Raw genomic sequence first — 16,792 nt, 5'->3', positions numbered from 1 at the left:
TGATACAGGACAGAAGCACCTGTATTTTTTATCAAGTGTAACAATTTATGGTCTGATTTCAGACATTAGGTTCCAAGGCCAAATTCATTTTGAAAGCATCACAGCAGATAAGCTGGCATTAACATTACACTTAAAAATAGTTATCATCTGATGCATTGTTAGCCTGAAGGCACATACATACAACAAAGACTTTCATATATAACCTACATATACAACACAAATCTCTATTAAAATATTTTCCTCTCAGACTTTTGCAAAGTGTCATATTGCAATTTTCATTTAAATGTAAACTGCCTTTAAAGTTAAAGTGGCGATCTCCAATGACACATCACCAAGATAGAACAGCCCGAGGCAGGAGCAGCGCCAATAAATTTGGCCTTTTGGGGGAGTTACACCAGAGGACATTTCAAGAGGATGTACCATGTTTGACTGCGCTGTGGCTGCACACCTCTGACTTCCAGAAAGCAACAGTTTACCAGCAGTTTTAGAAGAGATGAGTGTAATGGCTGTGTCTGAGCTTTGCAAGCCAAATCCTACATGGAAAGAGGAAACTGCCTTACATGGGCAAATATATCAGAATTTGAGAATGCACACCTATGCAGTGTATTTTTTATTTTATTTATTTATTAATTAAAATATTTTGACTTTATTATTAAATAAAATAATTTAATTGTATTTAATACTGATTCCTCTTAGAAGAAAGGGAAATATGGAACATTATTTTCCAAAAATCAAGTTTTTGTTTCAGGAGGGAAGCACAACTGTCTGGTGTTTGGAAGAGACAAATGAACCAAGGGAGCACTCTCCTCCAGCTTCAGCCCTCCCACGGACTTGCTGTAATGCCTTTACAGCACATTTGACTTGCCCTGACAACTGACCTGCATTAGAGAAGTGCTTAGAGATCTTCAAATGAAGAAATGTTCATAACTAAAAAGCATTTACTGTAATGAAGCCCTCAGAAGAGGCTCTGCATGCTGCAGCTGATCTTTAGTGTAAGTGTAATTGCAGTGAATGTTGTGGAGTGTACTTTTATTCCTCTTCTGCATCCATTCAATATAATTTTCTGAGTAAAACAAACATCTGTGCACAGTTGTGGAGGTGGGATTTTTACACTAGTTATAGCAGATGACCTTTGGTTTTTGTTTTTACCTAACACATCTTACAAAATATAAGCCAAGTTACAACCCCACCTCACACTTTGACCTTTTAAAATTTACTTTTAAAAATAGAGGTTATCTTTATGCTGCAAATTATGCCTTTATAATCCCATGTCAGATATCACAGTCCCACTTCAATTATGCTAAACTCTTATGTTAATTTTAAATCATGTAACTTAATTCCTGGCAAAGCAGGCTGGTGATTTTCAAAATGTGGTTAATGAGGCAAAGTACAATCTAGATTCTGCTACTGAGATCATCTGAATCCCTTAGGTCACTGAAGATGACTATGGAGAGGCTCTTCTTTACAAAAGTCTGGGTTAGATTTTCAAAAAATGAATTTTTAAGTGCAGTTAGGGGCTATGAAATTTGAAGTTGAGCATACAAAGAAGTTAAATTACTTTCACTAGAGCCACAGAACAACAGTGCAGCTATATATTATACTTCTGTGCACACACATGCTTTAAAGGCCTTAAGTAGTGTCCTCCCCTTTTAAATCACAAATGCAAACTGTACCAGATTTTCAAGATGACAATCCAGGGACCTGATGTCTGTCCACAGATGCATGCAAATCAATGTCATTTTCTCTCTCATTTGCAGAAGCCAAACATTTGCTAATAACTTTTTCACCCCCGCCTTGACTCAAACAATAGCTTTATCTAAGACCAGTTAGTAGATGAAATCTTATGAGACTGTACAGCTTTTTCAATACAATTACCTCCCCCCTGCCCGAATCTCTGTCATTCCCTGATCAGATAGGCTGAAAGTTTGTCACTAAAGCGAGCTCAAGGTGAAGCTTAAGTTCTTCAGAGACTTTGTCATTTACTATTTATTTCTCTGAATTAAAGAATTCATACAAAACTCATACATAAATTGGCCTTCAGTCTTTATTAGCATGTTAAACTTGTTTTCCTTAGATGTTTTTTGAAAAATATTGGTACATGAGCCATTTTTTTTTGCCTGTAAATGAACAATTAACGTACATCCACAACAGACAAGGCAAAGCAAATATATAGACATCCAAAGGTTGGTGTACATTTATTTTTTATTTAACATTTTCAATGGCCTCCCTACAAGGCAAGAGGGATTCATTCAGAATTTGAGGTGAGAATCAATACTTACAAGAGCAGAGGATCTAGAGAGCTCCGCTGTGTCCGTGGAAGACGCTTTTTACACCAAGGTCAAATCCAAGTGAAATCTAAGGCAATTTTCACATGAATTAGGAGGTTAGATGATACAAAATCAAAACTCTGGCAGGAGCTGCTCTTTAATGTCCTAATGCATAGACCCACATAGCAACAGTCATGAAAGTGCATGGCCAAACAGAAAAAAAAAAAATCGTGCTCGGTAAAGACACATGGGAACTCAATAACAGCCATTAACTGGAATGGCGCACAACACTGCAGTAGCAGCGTACTGGTGTCCAGCATGACGGCTGCAAGGAACCAGCTCTCCAGCATGGTGCCCTGGGGGCTGAGCCCTTGGCCATGGGGCAGCTGTGCTCGCTGTGGTGCCCTGGGCAGAGCAGTGCAGTTCTGGCGCTCCCTGCTCTGGGATGGAGCCCACAGGAAAATCAGGAGGGATTTCTGCCAGGGAAGGTGGGAGTCAGACTCCATCTTGAGTCTAAAGGGGGACATTTAGGGACACAGTTCACCTGAGGACAGGCATGCATCGGGGCAGTTCAATAATTGGATATCCTGCCCCAAACACTTCTGATGTTAACACCTATGGGCCCGTCGAGGCACAGCAACAGCTCACACAAGTTACAGTGTGTGCATTTCCCTGCCCAAGGCATCCCTCCACCTCCTTGTCGGTGCTGAACACCTGCACCTCTCAACATCTCATGGTGATGATGGCTTGTGGGCTTTTTCCTTCTCCTCCTCTTTGCTCCACAACCCTAGAGAACAGGCTGGCTTTGGCTACAGGTGATGCTAGTCACATAGAGCACCACCTCTGACTTGGTATGCCCAGTATGCTTTTACTTTTCCCCCCTCTTCTGAGGAGAAAACTGAGGGAGAAACAAGCAGCAAGGGTATGTAGGAAACAGTCTCTCCTTTCAGCAGGGACCCACAAGTACTCCTGTAGAAGTACTGAAGCTGTACATTTGCCTGAGATGAGGGAAAGGACAGCAACAGTACTAGCTGTGAGCAGTGGTTGGGAACAGAGGAAAAGGACATTTTATTTGCATCAGTTTCCCACCAGGCTGTTTCCTTATTCTATAAGTTACTATAACAAGACGCTGGAGCAAGATGCCCCAAACCACTCCAGGAAGCAAAGAATAGGTGTCATCTTTATTTTGGAAGTGCATAGGGGTTTATCCCTCTCCATTTTGCAGAGATTTCTCCTCCTCCTGGGACACCCTGGCCACCATCTCACAACACCATGTGCAACTACAGGTTGCAGGAACGACTGCGTGCATTGGTCAGACAGCACTTGAGGGAGAAGAGGGAAGAGAAGGAGAGAAGGTACCTTTTCCTTTTATAACCAGAACCGTGGGGCTCTGGACACAACTTCCTCTAGGATGAATCACAAATACCCATCCCACCACATAACACTGCAGCATCCACTCCCCCCCCCCGCCCCGGGATTTGCTGGCTGCTGACAAGGCAGGAAGGACAGTGAAACACAGGTGACTTCAGGAAGCTCTGGGGACAAAACCAGTCCATGGGTTTGGGAGGTAATGGGCGTACACATCTTCTGTGTAACAAATTTCTGGGAGCTGGGCTGATGGTTGGACACTGGCAGACCAAGAGTGGTCACAGCAGTTGCAGTGAAGTTGCTTCTCAGTACAGACCTTATAGTGTCCCATAGCTACCACCCTAAGGCTTTGCCCTTTCACCAAAGATGAAGACTATCTTGAATATTGGGACCACAGTATGCATCATGTGGTTGACTCCACTGTAAATTAAAATATTAATTTTAACGTATGTGGCAGTTCTCTGAAACTCATGTTTGTCAACTCTAGTGCATTGATCAAAATGGGGCAGTAGACTGGGACTTCAGATCACAGGCTTACCCAAATTTACTCTGCTGAACAGCTGAGCTGCTGTGTTATTTGTAGTTTTAAGCATTTGTGTTCAAAAGCACCTTTCAGTAAAAAACAATCAGGTCTGAAAACAGCTACAGTCTAATAGTAATCAAACAACCAAGCCTTGCAACTGCGAACGCTGCAAACGTGACAGAAAATTAGCCAATGCTTCTTTATTAATAAGTGTCAGAAAGTAAAAAATACATTCAAAAATAGTTTCAAAAACAATTTTTAAAGCAGACACACCAAAAAAGAATCATGCTGCTCTTAATGCTTTTTTTCTTAAATCATTAAAAGAACATTAGGTAAGCTAATGCAACAGCTGGCTGTGCTTCCACAGTATAATCCATAATGGTAAAAGCAGCTTTTTCAGGCATTTTAGTGCAATTTATGCTGTTTACAGGTCTTTTTTTTGTGCATTGTCCTATAATTTAATGTCAATTGATGTCACTCAAGCTTATAAAATCCCCACTAAGTCAAGACAACTCCACTTAGCAGTAACTTTGTTTCTTTTCAGGGCTAATATCAAAGTAGTTGTTCTGAATCCCAAAATGATAAATATCTATATAGAAGCCTGAAGCTATGCTGGTGCTATACAATTGGTGATGTATAATTGAACATTAAGTAATCCAAGTGATAGAAGTCGTAGGTCAGCTGTCTCTCCTCCTTAGACAATTCCTTTAAGTATTGCCTCACTACTTCTGCACTTGTTCTCTCATCAGAGGAATGTCTGTCTTTGAATTTAGGAAACTTCAGCTCGGCTGGAGCACCTACCAGCTGCAAAAAGTAACTGGTGTCTTCTTCCAGGGTTTCAAACTTTCCTATAAAATCATAGTTGATGAGGCAGGGATAGCAGAGCTTACTGACTTGCTCCCAGTGAATGTCCATTCCTACTGGGCGATGGGAATCTAGCAAATATTGGATAAACTCCTTGAACTTAACTCCCGATCCTGTTTTCAATGCCTCTTCATTTGCGTTATGTCTATACTTCTTAATTATTGCCTTCCCAAATACTGGATGGTAATAGCTGTTTGGATGTTCAAACTTATCCCTGAAGGCAGATACCAGCCTTTCCATAGGATCACGTACAAATATAATCTTGGTGTATGTGTTCAAGCGTGTGTATATCCCTTTTAGGTCATAACTGTCCAGTTTCCTTAGATGCTTTCCATAGTGCACATCGTCATGAGAAATGTTGTGTGCTGAAGCGGCGAGTCCATTGAGCACCATGAGGACCCTTTTCCAATTGGAGCAGCCTGCTTTTGGCACTTCGCAGTACAGGACCTTGTGCCTGTCCTCCACGTAAATTCTTGACACCAGGTGCACGAGGTGGGTTTGCAGCTTCTTTCTGCTGTTGTATTTCTTACAGAAGTCATGCAGGAAGGACCTGCGCTTTTCCTGGGCTCTATCCACATCCTTCCACTTGCCACCCTTGACTAACGTCTTGTTTAAAGGGGGCAATGCAGGAGGTAAATACACTCCTCTGAAATGGCTCAGAGGTGACTCGCTCATCTTCTGCTGTTCAGGCAGCTGGCTCACCAAGGAGGCAGTCACCGCACCAAAAGGGTCAGCCTTGCCCCGCCAGTGCCTGCCACCTGAGACCGCCATCTCGTGCTTACTGAAGCCAGGAGGAGTGCTCCTGCTCCACGCTGCTCTCCTCGGCGTCCCCGGAGGTGGGAGTGTGAAATCCTGCAAACATGAAAAGGAGTGGAACTTACAATGCAGCGACAGCCCAGCCCAGCCCATTCACTCTCCAACAGCAGGAAGGATGGTGGTGCACGCTTACAACCAAGCCACATTTAGTACTACAAAGTCTCTTTTGAACCACTGGATCGATACATCTAATTTAGCAACAAGCTGGGCTAATTACTGAATTACATGCTTCTAAAGCTTACCTGTTAGTGCCCAGTAGGTCTTCCTACAAAAATAAATAGCTTAAGCCACACCTTTTAAGAAATCAGAAGAGGTTCACACAGAGAGGCTGACAGTCCTGGTAGGGGTGGCCAGGTGCTTTTCTCTACTGAACACATTTTCCCCCGTGACAGCACTGGTTGAGTTGCACAGCCGCTAACAGCTCTCCAGAGTGCACTGGCACAGTCACGCTAACAGCTGCCACATCTGCTTCCACCGCTGTGACTTGGAGCAAGCCTTATCCCCCAGTGGCTGCAAGGTCAGCACTGGTGGCAGGGAACCAACCTAGGGCTCCTAACTAGCTGACATCAGTGGGTTTGAGCAGGTTGTAATGACAGACAAAATCCTCCCTCCAAAAAGTCCTATTCCTGTCCTCCTACAGATAGATCACGGAAGTGGGATGCATTGGACTGCATGCACATATGGGTGTTTGCAACACAGATGCCTGCACCTGAGCTAGCTGCTTTTATAGCTGTTAAGGAAAAATAGGTGCCTTTAGAGCCTATTCCATCTGACTCATTTAAACATCAACATTAATGACATCAACTAACTAAACATCAACTAGTGACCCTGCAAAGAATGTGAAAAGACGAGACTTTCCTCCCAAACATCTCTTTTATTGTCCCCAGCCACCCTGCAATCCGCAAGCTGCAGAAATGGCAAAACTCAGATCTGTGTTTTGCCATCACATTCTTCAGGGTCTTGTATCGTGCAAGTTGACTGAAGAGTTTCTTGCAGTTTGGGTATTTCTGCTCTCTCATTCCTGAGTGGATTTTCGTGTGCCTACTAAGGCTTGTAGATTTTTTCTCCTGCCAGTAGGCAAGCCTGCTGCACTGGGACATCTATACAGCTGCCTATTTTCATCACACTTCTGGAGATGGGGGATGCTGGTCAACAGGTTTTTAAACATCCTGTTGCAAATACCAAATAGTGAAATGGTTAGCTGGACACACATGCACAGACTCCCTGACTGCTTTCATAAGCCTAACTTTTTTGGAAACCTACATCAAAAGATTCTTCTGCCATAAAGTGATTAAACATTTACTGGAAAGTTGATTTGTGGACAGGCAGACCATAAGTGTGGATTTGGGGGGATGGGAAAGTTCATAGGCCGACTCAAATAAGGCTGTTAAAAATTCAGAGGAATAATGTAAGAAATGGTAATGCATGGAACACAATTTGAATTCCAGTTTGAAATAAAGCCTATGGAAAAACAAGCAGTTCCAAGAAAAGTTAGCCTATCTTGCAGTGTAATAATTTCCGATGACAAAAACAAAACCGGGGAATCAGGCTATTCTGTATTGCTGCAAATCACTGACGGTCAGGTCTCTGTTTTCACTGAACTGAGTAAAATGATTTTTGTATTGGTACAATACAAGCAAATAAAAGAACAGAACCATGCAGGACTTATGTATCTGTAAGAGAGGGCACATTGGTGTTTTTAGAGATGCAAAAGGATACTTGAATTCTCTCAGTTTGACGTGGTCAGTTTTTCTAATATAATTTGTTTTTTTAATTCTGTTGTCTAATATTGCATTCTTTAAAACAAACGAAACCCATGTGCCTAGAGATTTATCCCTTCTGCCTTAGGACATAAAGAATTCAGGAGCATAGTTAGTGTGTAATAACAGGAGGTAGTACTAGTAGTAGAACAGGGGATGACTATAAGCCTAATGGGAATTTCAGCATCACAGTGAATGGTGACTTACAAGTGCTACTGCAGAACTACAGACTTACAAATAAACTAAATGCTTTGACCTTAAAAGGAAAACCTGGAACCTAAAAAGGTGAAAATGAAAAATATGGGATACACAGAAATCAACCACCAGGCTCAACAGAAGTAGAAATAAAGTTGTACTACAATGATAAAGTAACCAAAGATTGTAAACTCATTGGTATGGCTCTGGGGAATTTTATAATTTAGAAGACAGTCTCCAGTGATATGTGACTGTACTGGTGTTCCCCAATGCAGAGAAAATTCAAGAGAGGGCAGCAGTACCTCATGACTTCTTACGTATGTAATCTGAATTTAGCAGTCTATTTCAGGAGATATTTCAGTGCAAAGACACTTAAACCATCTGAATTTCAAATTAAAGCCACTAAAATGAGTCCTACACTTCAGAGGGAAGTTCAGCCTTCTGAATTCAGCCTGACATCCTGAGCTAGTGGAAGATGCTGTGGTTCCACCAGGCCAAGAGGGAGAAGGACAGACTGAAAGGTCTGTGGTCTTGATTTTGTTCCATTTCAAACAGTCCACCTGGGATCCAGGACCAATCTCAGGGGATAACCCAAGGAGATACCAGAAGAGGATTGCATTTCAGTCTCAGAAACTGTGAATGCAGCTGTAGGAACCACTACTGAAGGATTTTTCATGGGATTAAAGACTTCAGAGAAAGATGGGCAGAACTATTCAGAGAAATCTCAGGTAACACCCTAAAGGAACAACATATGCACAGTGGGAGTCACTTGAAAGGGGCTCCCTCCAAGCGAGATGAGGCAAAAGAAAAAAGAACCTATCAAGAAAAAAAAGCCCCAAACAGAAAGGAAGAAAAAAAAAAAAGACCTAGGGAAAAACAATGACATGGGAAGCTCTGAGGACAAAAAAATTATCTAAATATGTAAAATACTATTAGTTGCTTCCCCTCTCCACTTCCCCTTCTCATTGAGACACATATCCCATAGTGAATACAACAGTATTGGCTAATAAATGTTATCATAAGCTCCACGAGGGATAGTGTGCTTGCAGTAAATGCTGGCTGTAACTGCTGGCTCTGTCTAAGAATGGGAATGGATAGTGATAATTTTCAAGGGCATAAATGGCTGTTACATTGCTGTGGAAGCTTTCCCACTCAAAAAAAAAAAAAAAAAAAAAAGAGATCAAACCTTCCCATACACTTGCCTGAGTAGCTAGGTTAGTACCTAGGAAAGGTGAGATGAATGAAGGGATGACTCAAGCTTTACTTTTGATTAGAAATGTTTAACTAGGAGGTTTTCTTGCAAAACTAACACAAGTTGTTGAATAGATAGTGCCATATTTCTTAAGCAAAACTACCTGACAGTCTGGCATATTTAGCTGCTACCACTCTTATGTGCATGAGTGAGCTGAAAGCCACACACTCTGAAAGGATTTTAATGTTTTATGATACTAGGCTTACACAAAGTGAGGTGCCTTCTTTGGCCTCCTCTTGTTGCCAGTGACTTTTCAATGCCCATTTTATGACACTTTAAAGATCTGAACATCTCCATGTTATGTTGATTTTTTTCACAGCAGGAACAGGAAAAGAAGAAACTTGCAAAAGCAATAATTTTTTTTTTTTAAATCTTGTCCATTATATCTATGTTCCTAACAGTCCACCCCACAAGCTGCTGAGCATCATTATTTTGGAAAATGCCTGAACATACACCAACAACAGGCAGCACTCAGGTAATCCCACATCAGTCACCAGCTGGATTCAGATCTTTCCATGCCAACAGTCCTTACCAAACTCTTTGAGCCAAGTGTCCAAGTGCAGGGATGGCCATTCACGGCTTTCCAAAGAGCTGCTAAGTTTGGGAACCAGCTGCCTGGCATGGGAGATGAACTCCATGGCCACCTTGGACAGATGCAAGGCTGTCCTTGAGACATGCTGACAACCTATGCAGCAGGTTGTGTATATTTCATCCGAGAGTTAAAATCCAGTGAAGTGTTGCACCCTTGGCAGTAATTATGCAGAGTGCCTTGTTCTCCGTTTGCATTAACATGTTTGAAAGGAAGTTAAGAAATGGCCATGAGTCCAATTTAAAAGAGTATGCACATCACTTCTGTCTCCCTTTAGCTAGGCAGGAACTGAAGACAGATTTAAAAATTAGTTTAAATACAAGGGAAAAAGGAATTTAACAGAGTGTTAGTGTGATGTTTGGCTACTGGCAGGCAACTCAGTAAAGCTGCTGAAACAAAAGGCATTTTTGAGTCATTAATAGGTTAATGATTTAGGATGGGATTTTTAATAGGATTTTTTTTGACATTTTTATTGCTGAAGATTTCCTGCTCATCCCCATCCACAAAAGGATTTTTCCTCACTGTAAAAATAAGTAGCCAATACCTTTTACACACATTGAAGCTGTCCTTTCCTTTAATACCTTCACAAGTCACTAGGGTAGAAGAGAGCGACTACTGCCAAGAATGGTTAAGACTCATCCAGTTATGCTTTGTGGTGGTTTTACAATGCACGGGTGGGATCTCATCTAGACAGTTTGCAATTAGAGCAACCCACCATGCAAAAAGATAATGCTGTATTGGAAAGGAAGATATTCCAGGGCTGATTTACAAAGATTTAATGGCTTGCAGTGCAGACAGTGCTGTGTTTCCTAGATGCTTTAGTGCTGGATCTTCATTTTTACTTACAAGAATAATAAAATTAAGTGAGCCCAACAGAAAACATAGGACAAAGAATAGTGGAGGGAAGAAATATTCTGTTTTACTGTGCTTTTCTGTACTGCCAAATAACTACATTGTAAGTATTAGTAATATACGGTTTGGCTCTCAACATCCAGCTAATATGTCTCCTGTCCTAAAACACGCTTCCTGAAATAGTCCTCTAAGATGCTTCTTAGGAGCAACTGCATGAAACACCTGGGAGCCTACTGTGCTCTGCTTTTTACTGTGGCTTGTACTTGACTGCTGCAGGTTTGAGTGCCCTGAGGACCACTGTTATACTAAATAGCTAATATAGGTGCTCTGCAAATGCATGGATATTCAAAGATGATAAAAACTTCATTCCTTCAGACAAGAACAGGTTGAAATATTTTTTTGCAGATTAAACTTATGAAAAAGAATTATTTAGAAGGACAGAGCATTTGTGTTTTCTGATTAACTCGGGCAGGGGTTCTGCAATACAGGGGTTCACAGAAACTTACCCACAAGAAGAAACAAAGGCCCCTCAATGATGAAATGACAGGAGTTTGAAATACATGCTTGGAGTATTTTGTATCTTCACTTACATCCCAGTCCTTTGGTACTAGATGTGTTCAGCAGTGCCGAAGTTCAGCATGAACTGAGAGCACTAGATACTTTATTTCACCATATAAATGTATTCCTCTATGTTGCCTCTTATGTGAGGATTGCGTTATAATGACCACATAATTTCAAGACTGTACTTGTTTACCTAGGATCTCGCTGCAGAAAACAGAGAAAGACTCTTCTGAGACAAGGTTCCTTTTCCGATTCACTCTCTGATTTTATATTGATCAGGGAGCACATGGAGATCAGTCTCTTAATTTAGGTATTTAGATGAAGGCAGCTTGAATACTGGAGAGCTCTACAACAAGCTTCCTCTTATTTGGATTCTAGGTACGCATTGAGTCTTTGAAAAGGTAATACATAGTTTCAGCCTAAACCTTATTTGTTTAAAATATCAAGCTTTTCACATAACTGGTCACAGTTAGAAGGATTTCTTCAGCAGAGGTCCAAAATTGTGGCAGATGGCTCAGAACCGATAGCAAAAGTTTGCATGACTCCTATTTTCAGCAAGCCAGTGAAGCCTGGAGCTATTAGTACCTCACACTTCAGCTGTAAAAACATGTAGAACTATACTTACACATATATGTGAAAGTCTTCTTAAGCCTGCCAAAAGGAGGGATTATCCCTAACTTTTTTGTGCTAGAAGACTGTTTGCAAAGCATAACTGAGAATGGCCAGACTCCTCTACTACTACGCTACCTGAGCTAACATGTAAATATGCTCACAACTTGCTCATATCATAGCACTTGTGTAGTGTAATGTTGATGAGCTAAACAAATCCCTACAGGAGCTTCCAATGGAGAGACTATCCAGGCTGGCCACAAGTGACAGAAAATATTTGCTGATGAGGTGCTTGACCTTCTGTGCAGTGGAGATAAACCTCTTGATTCATCACTTGTGCTTAAAACAGCTACTCCAGAGACAGGCACTACTAACCCCTCACCTCCCAGTGGAGTTATGAATTTTTGGCTTATCTAATTTATTCAGGGCAAATCATCACTACTAGATTCCTCACAAGCCAGAGTTGACATATGTATTCCTTGTGAATGCTGCAAGTTTAGCAGAAATACTTCTGTCAGAGAGACTTTGTGGCTCATACACAATTCCACTATGGAAGAGGAAGAATGAAACAACTGTGCTTTGAACTTTCATAGTTCTTTCTGCTCCTAAAGCTCCCAAAAAAACCACAAAATAGCAGCAAGCTTATCTTTCTTCTGGATTAAGATCTAGGAATATTTTGTATGTGGAGCCATCAGTCCTGGCAGGCAAAACCTTACTATAACAGACACCACATTTTCCTATGAGATATGTATCCCTAAAACGCATATACTTGTACCAAGTATCTCTAAGATTACTAGAGTTGGGGGAAAAAAAAGAAAAAAGAAACGAGAATACGAAGTGCTCAGAGCTTCTTGCAGAGACTAACAAACAAGCAAACTTTATAGTTTGTAGCTGAAATACAATTAGGTTCAAGGGAGGTACTTGTGAACACCGGGCCAGACAAAAATGAGAATAACTGATCATAGTAAGAAAAAAAAATACTGCAGGTAAATTTTAATTAACAGATACCAGTCATTTTAAATATTGCTTTTCAAAACACAGCTTTGTGAATCAGTAACTATTGCCCCTTGAATCTGTTAGCAGAAAGTTCGGTGTCTCACTGCAGGGTGACGTGGAGTTATGGCAAGGGCACAGACAAAGCGAGTGAAGAAGGGAAGGGCAAAGGGAAAGAGATTCTTTTTTTAATGCAGTGTGGCCAAATGTCAGTGAATGAGCTGGTGTGAAAAAAAATTTGAAAGGAGAGCACCAATCCAGAGCTTTTTTGGGGAAGAACAACCCCAGGCCCACAGGTAACAGGGAAAGTGGAGAGGCCCAATGGTGTAAGATAAACAGTAACATTATCAGGATTATAGTAGTAGTCCCATCCCCATTTAATAAGGGGACAGGAGGAACCCATTTGTCTTTGCCTGAGACCCTCACAGATACATGACTCCTGGCTTTGCACAGGGCTCACTTCCTCTCCCTGCCCCCTGCCTTCATCTACAGAAAGCACGAAGTCACCCATGCTAATGAGGCACAACAGTCTGCACGAGCCACTTCCATAAGCTGATTCATATGGTCAGCAACTTGGATGAAGGAAATTAATCTCTACTTTTACTTGCCAATTCTTGTTCAAATCTGGAATTAACTCCCTCCTGTTTCCACCCTTACAGTCAAAACATTTGGTTTCTTCAAAACATGCTCAGAATGGGAAGGATAAGAAAGACCAGGCACGGTTAATAGAAAAAGTACCGATAAAGATGCTGTTATTATCAGAAACTAAGTAACATGTAAGTTTGCGTGACAAATTAAAGATTCACCAAGACAACTGCAACCAAGTATTGAAGATAAAAACAAGCACCCCACCCTCTTATTACTAATAAAGAAATCATTGCCAAGGTCAACCGATGGTAATGATAAATTGGCATCTGGACAGTGCAATGCTGATGCTGCTTCTCTAGCTTTCTGACAACAGTTTCATGGGGCTGGTTCTTTGCAGTAAAACTTACAGACTTGTAAATAAGCACAGAGCCATTGCAGGCCGGACAGCTTGTGTTTGGACAGAGCCTGCATCCAGTTTGCATGGAGTGCTTGTCTCCAGATGTGTAGCTAAGATGCACTGTTAATAAAAGGCAACTTTCAGATCATGGACCGCTTACTTGGCCGTATTTAGCCCAACCTCCTTCCTATGCACTCGCACTCGTTTTAGGTACAGGCAAACCAGTGTGTTCAAACAGCATTTAATATTGAGCTCAGTCCTCCTCTGTGTATACTCTGTTAATAAAACCTAGGTCAGCCACTGCAGTCAGTGGCCAGAAACCTTCATCAGCACTCGCTCTTATTTCTGTACAGAACAACGTCACAGCAAAGCAGCTTAAACAACCTGAAATTCAAAATGGACTCAAACTAAGTATGCAATACTCATTTTATGAAGAATAATATCAGAAAAACTCTCGGGTTCCACTGACTGGTAGGTTTACTATATGTATACAGGGATTTCAAATCCAAAGATGACACTTTCAGGTAGTCTCTGTATATTACATATTGGTCTCTTACTTAAATTCATTAAATAATGTTAACATGCTTACTTTTTCATAACTTAAAGCACAGAAGCAAGTCAAATAACCTAAACAGTTCCCTCTGTTGACAAATGCAGTTCTCAAAATTGTTACTTCCAAGTGCATGGTAATTCATAAATACAGTCATTTTATGAAGAAGAAAATAAATAATGCCTCTTGCATGTTCACAACTCAAGCCAGGCAGGCATTTCTGAGCACATTTCATATTTTAAATAACATCTGTTTTCCTCTCTAAAGACAAGGGCTGATGCCTAAGGCTAGACACCAACATCTTTTTATCCAGAGGTATTAGGGACCATGTCTTGGCACTTGGTCATCAACACCCATCCTGCACAAGGGGAAACCTGGTCGCCATTGCCCCATTTGCATGAGTAGACATACTTCCCAGGAGGGTGATCTAACTGCTGGGCATTAACCCTGGAGGTTAAATAACCCTGCATGCTAGGACTGAAACCCTGGCTCCCCTCTTCCAGGGAGTGCTGTAACCACCAGACATCAGATGAACCTCTCTTTTTCTCTAGTTCACTTTTATATACAGGAGGGGTATAACATGGGTCTTACAGGCAGCAGAAGTTGTAGGCTTGAATCTTCTTGGGCAGAGGAAGAAAATGAACCTGGACTTCTCTATCTCAGGGAATCACTGACTTAGTTTTCACAGATACCCCAACACCATGTTAAGAATACCGCCTGGCATACCTGTACCTCATGTGGTCCAACCTGAAGCGTGAGCTTTCCCAGCAATGGCCACTTCTGGGTTTCCACCACAATGTGCTAAGAAGTGCCTGGGTTGGATCAGAACTGCCAACACTGGGGCACACCTGTACCCGCAGAGGACCAAGCCTATGAGGCTCAGCTGCCTCCTCTGGGAGGTGATGAATGAGCAGAGGTTGTCGCAGATCTGGCGACACAGTGGCTCACCACCTGCATTCGTGCTCACCAGTGAGCTCTCTACCCTCTCCTGAAATGGATGCAGAGCTGGGATACCACCAGCTGCCTTTTCCCCAGCGAGGACAAAATTTCCCCTCTGACCAGCCACCACCCTTCACACATCACTGAGCTCTTCTATTATAACTGTGTGAAAGTAGGCTAAAATTGTCCCTGGCTTCAAATGTTCCTGCAGGAGGATCGAGAAAGAGATGGCCTGGCAGTGTGACTGGACAGGCCTCCTTAGGGCACCCAGGGCATTTACAACCAGCAAAATGTAAAAATGAAGATGATAAACCACCGTACTCCTTCCCCACAAAACCCACCATCCCCTTTGAGAAGAGAAGCCTGTAATGTAATGCTGTGCTTCTGCATACATGGCAGTATTTCTCACATTAGTGGCTGTGGTAAGATCCACAGGGATTTTTTGCTGGTAAGCAGAATCCATTTCTATCTTGTCTGGAGGTAAGCACACTTATCTTCCAGCATAAACGAGACATCTTGCTCTTTTTGAAATAGTAAGAAAACTTTCAAATGGAACTAGGTTCAGCTCAAGAATATTAATGTATATTCAGGCATGAAGAATTCAATTTCCTCCAAATTGCTTTGGAAGAGACAGTAAGATCTCTAGAGGTCTCAAAGCCTTTTCTCCTCAATCACAATTAGAATTTAATTCAAATTAGATGACTTTATTGGTAAATAAAAAATAAATAGAAATGTATAATGCACTCTAGGTTGGCAAATATCTCAAATCTGTGTTTGCCTACATTCATACACTTTTAAACAAATTCATGTGTTCAGTTTTACAAAAAATATTAATACTTGAGAATTGATTGCATTCATAAATTACTGTGGGACAAAATAGGCTGTGAATTTACAGAAGGGATTATCCACTGCACACTTCCTCCTCACACTGACTGAAAGGTAGCATACCCTATTGTCACTGAAGGGGGCTAACTCATGTTTATCATAGGTAAAAGAAAATACCCTAGTTTATTCTGTAGCAGTTTTTTTGTATAGCTATCCACTCGGTATGCATTAATCTGCAAGCAGTGCCACAGATGATCAGTGTGCCATCCAAACACTAACTAGTTCAAGTACCATCGCTCCTTGACGCAGAGGAATAATGAGAAAGAACGGCGCTGTGGTTAACGGTAGGCGCACCGGCCAGAACCACAGTGTTTGGTTTTGTAACTTTGAGCAAGTTCCTTGACCTTCACACTTCATTTTTCCATGTCTGCAAAACAAGGAAAGATAATAATTGCCTATCCCATGTGAATATTGTGATTCCTAATTTCTGATTAACACTGGTAGAAAACTCTTGTCATTTTACAGAGCAAGAAAGGACACTCAGAAATCTGAGCGTCAGGATTGCAACCCAACTTCCCTCCCCATCCTGCCTTTCATTGGTCAAACTTCACACCATTTCTTTCAATACTTCTGTTGAACATCCAGTCTCCTTAGTCTGTTGCATACTCTAATGCTCGTTTTTTTTCAAAAAAATAAACATTCTTCATAAAATTGAAGATATTTTTATCTTCACACACTGCATGTATGTTCCTGTCTATACAGCCTGAGAAATTATTTCCTCCAAAAGGATACTGAAAAGATCCTCAAATAAAAGTGTCTGCTGTTCTTATTTGAATAATACTTC

At 41.3% G+C, this 16,792-nt stretch overlaps 1 protein-coding gene across 5 annotated transcripts in view; it reads right to left on the bottom strand.

Moving 5' to 3' along the window:
• Positions 1-3,760: 3,760 nt before the first annotated feature.
• CHST9 (carbohydrate sulfotransferase 9) overlaps positions 3,761-16,792 on the bottom strand; it is a 95,409-nt gene continuing 82,377 nt past the window's right edge. For all 5 annotated transcript variants that reach the window (XM_087735984.1, XM_087736001.1, XM_087735991.1 and 2 more), the window contains one exon: positions 3,761-5,874. In XM_087735984.1, the coding sequence (XP_087592110.1) occupies positions 4,777-5,874 (1,098 nt within the window). In that variant the 3' untranslated portion in view covers positions 3,761-4,776. The remainder of the gene's footprint in view (positions 5,875-16,792) is intronic.

The sequence above is a fragment of the Nipponia nippon genome, unplaced genomic scaffold (genome assembly GCF_047370975.1).
Source record: "Nipponia nippon isolate SJK-2023a ecotype South Korea unplaced genomic scaffold, ASM4737097v1 scaffold_1, whole genome shotgun sequence".
NCBI lineage: Eukaryota > Metazoa > Chordata > Aves > Pelecaniformes > Threskiornithidae > Nipponia > Nipponia nippon.
Note: the sequence above shows the minus strand (reverse complement) of the source record. Positions and strands in the feature narration are given on the sequence as shown.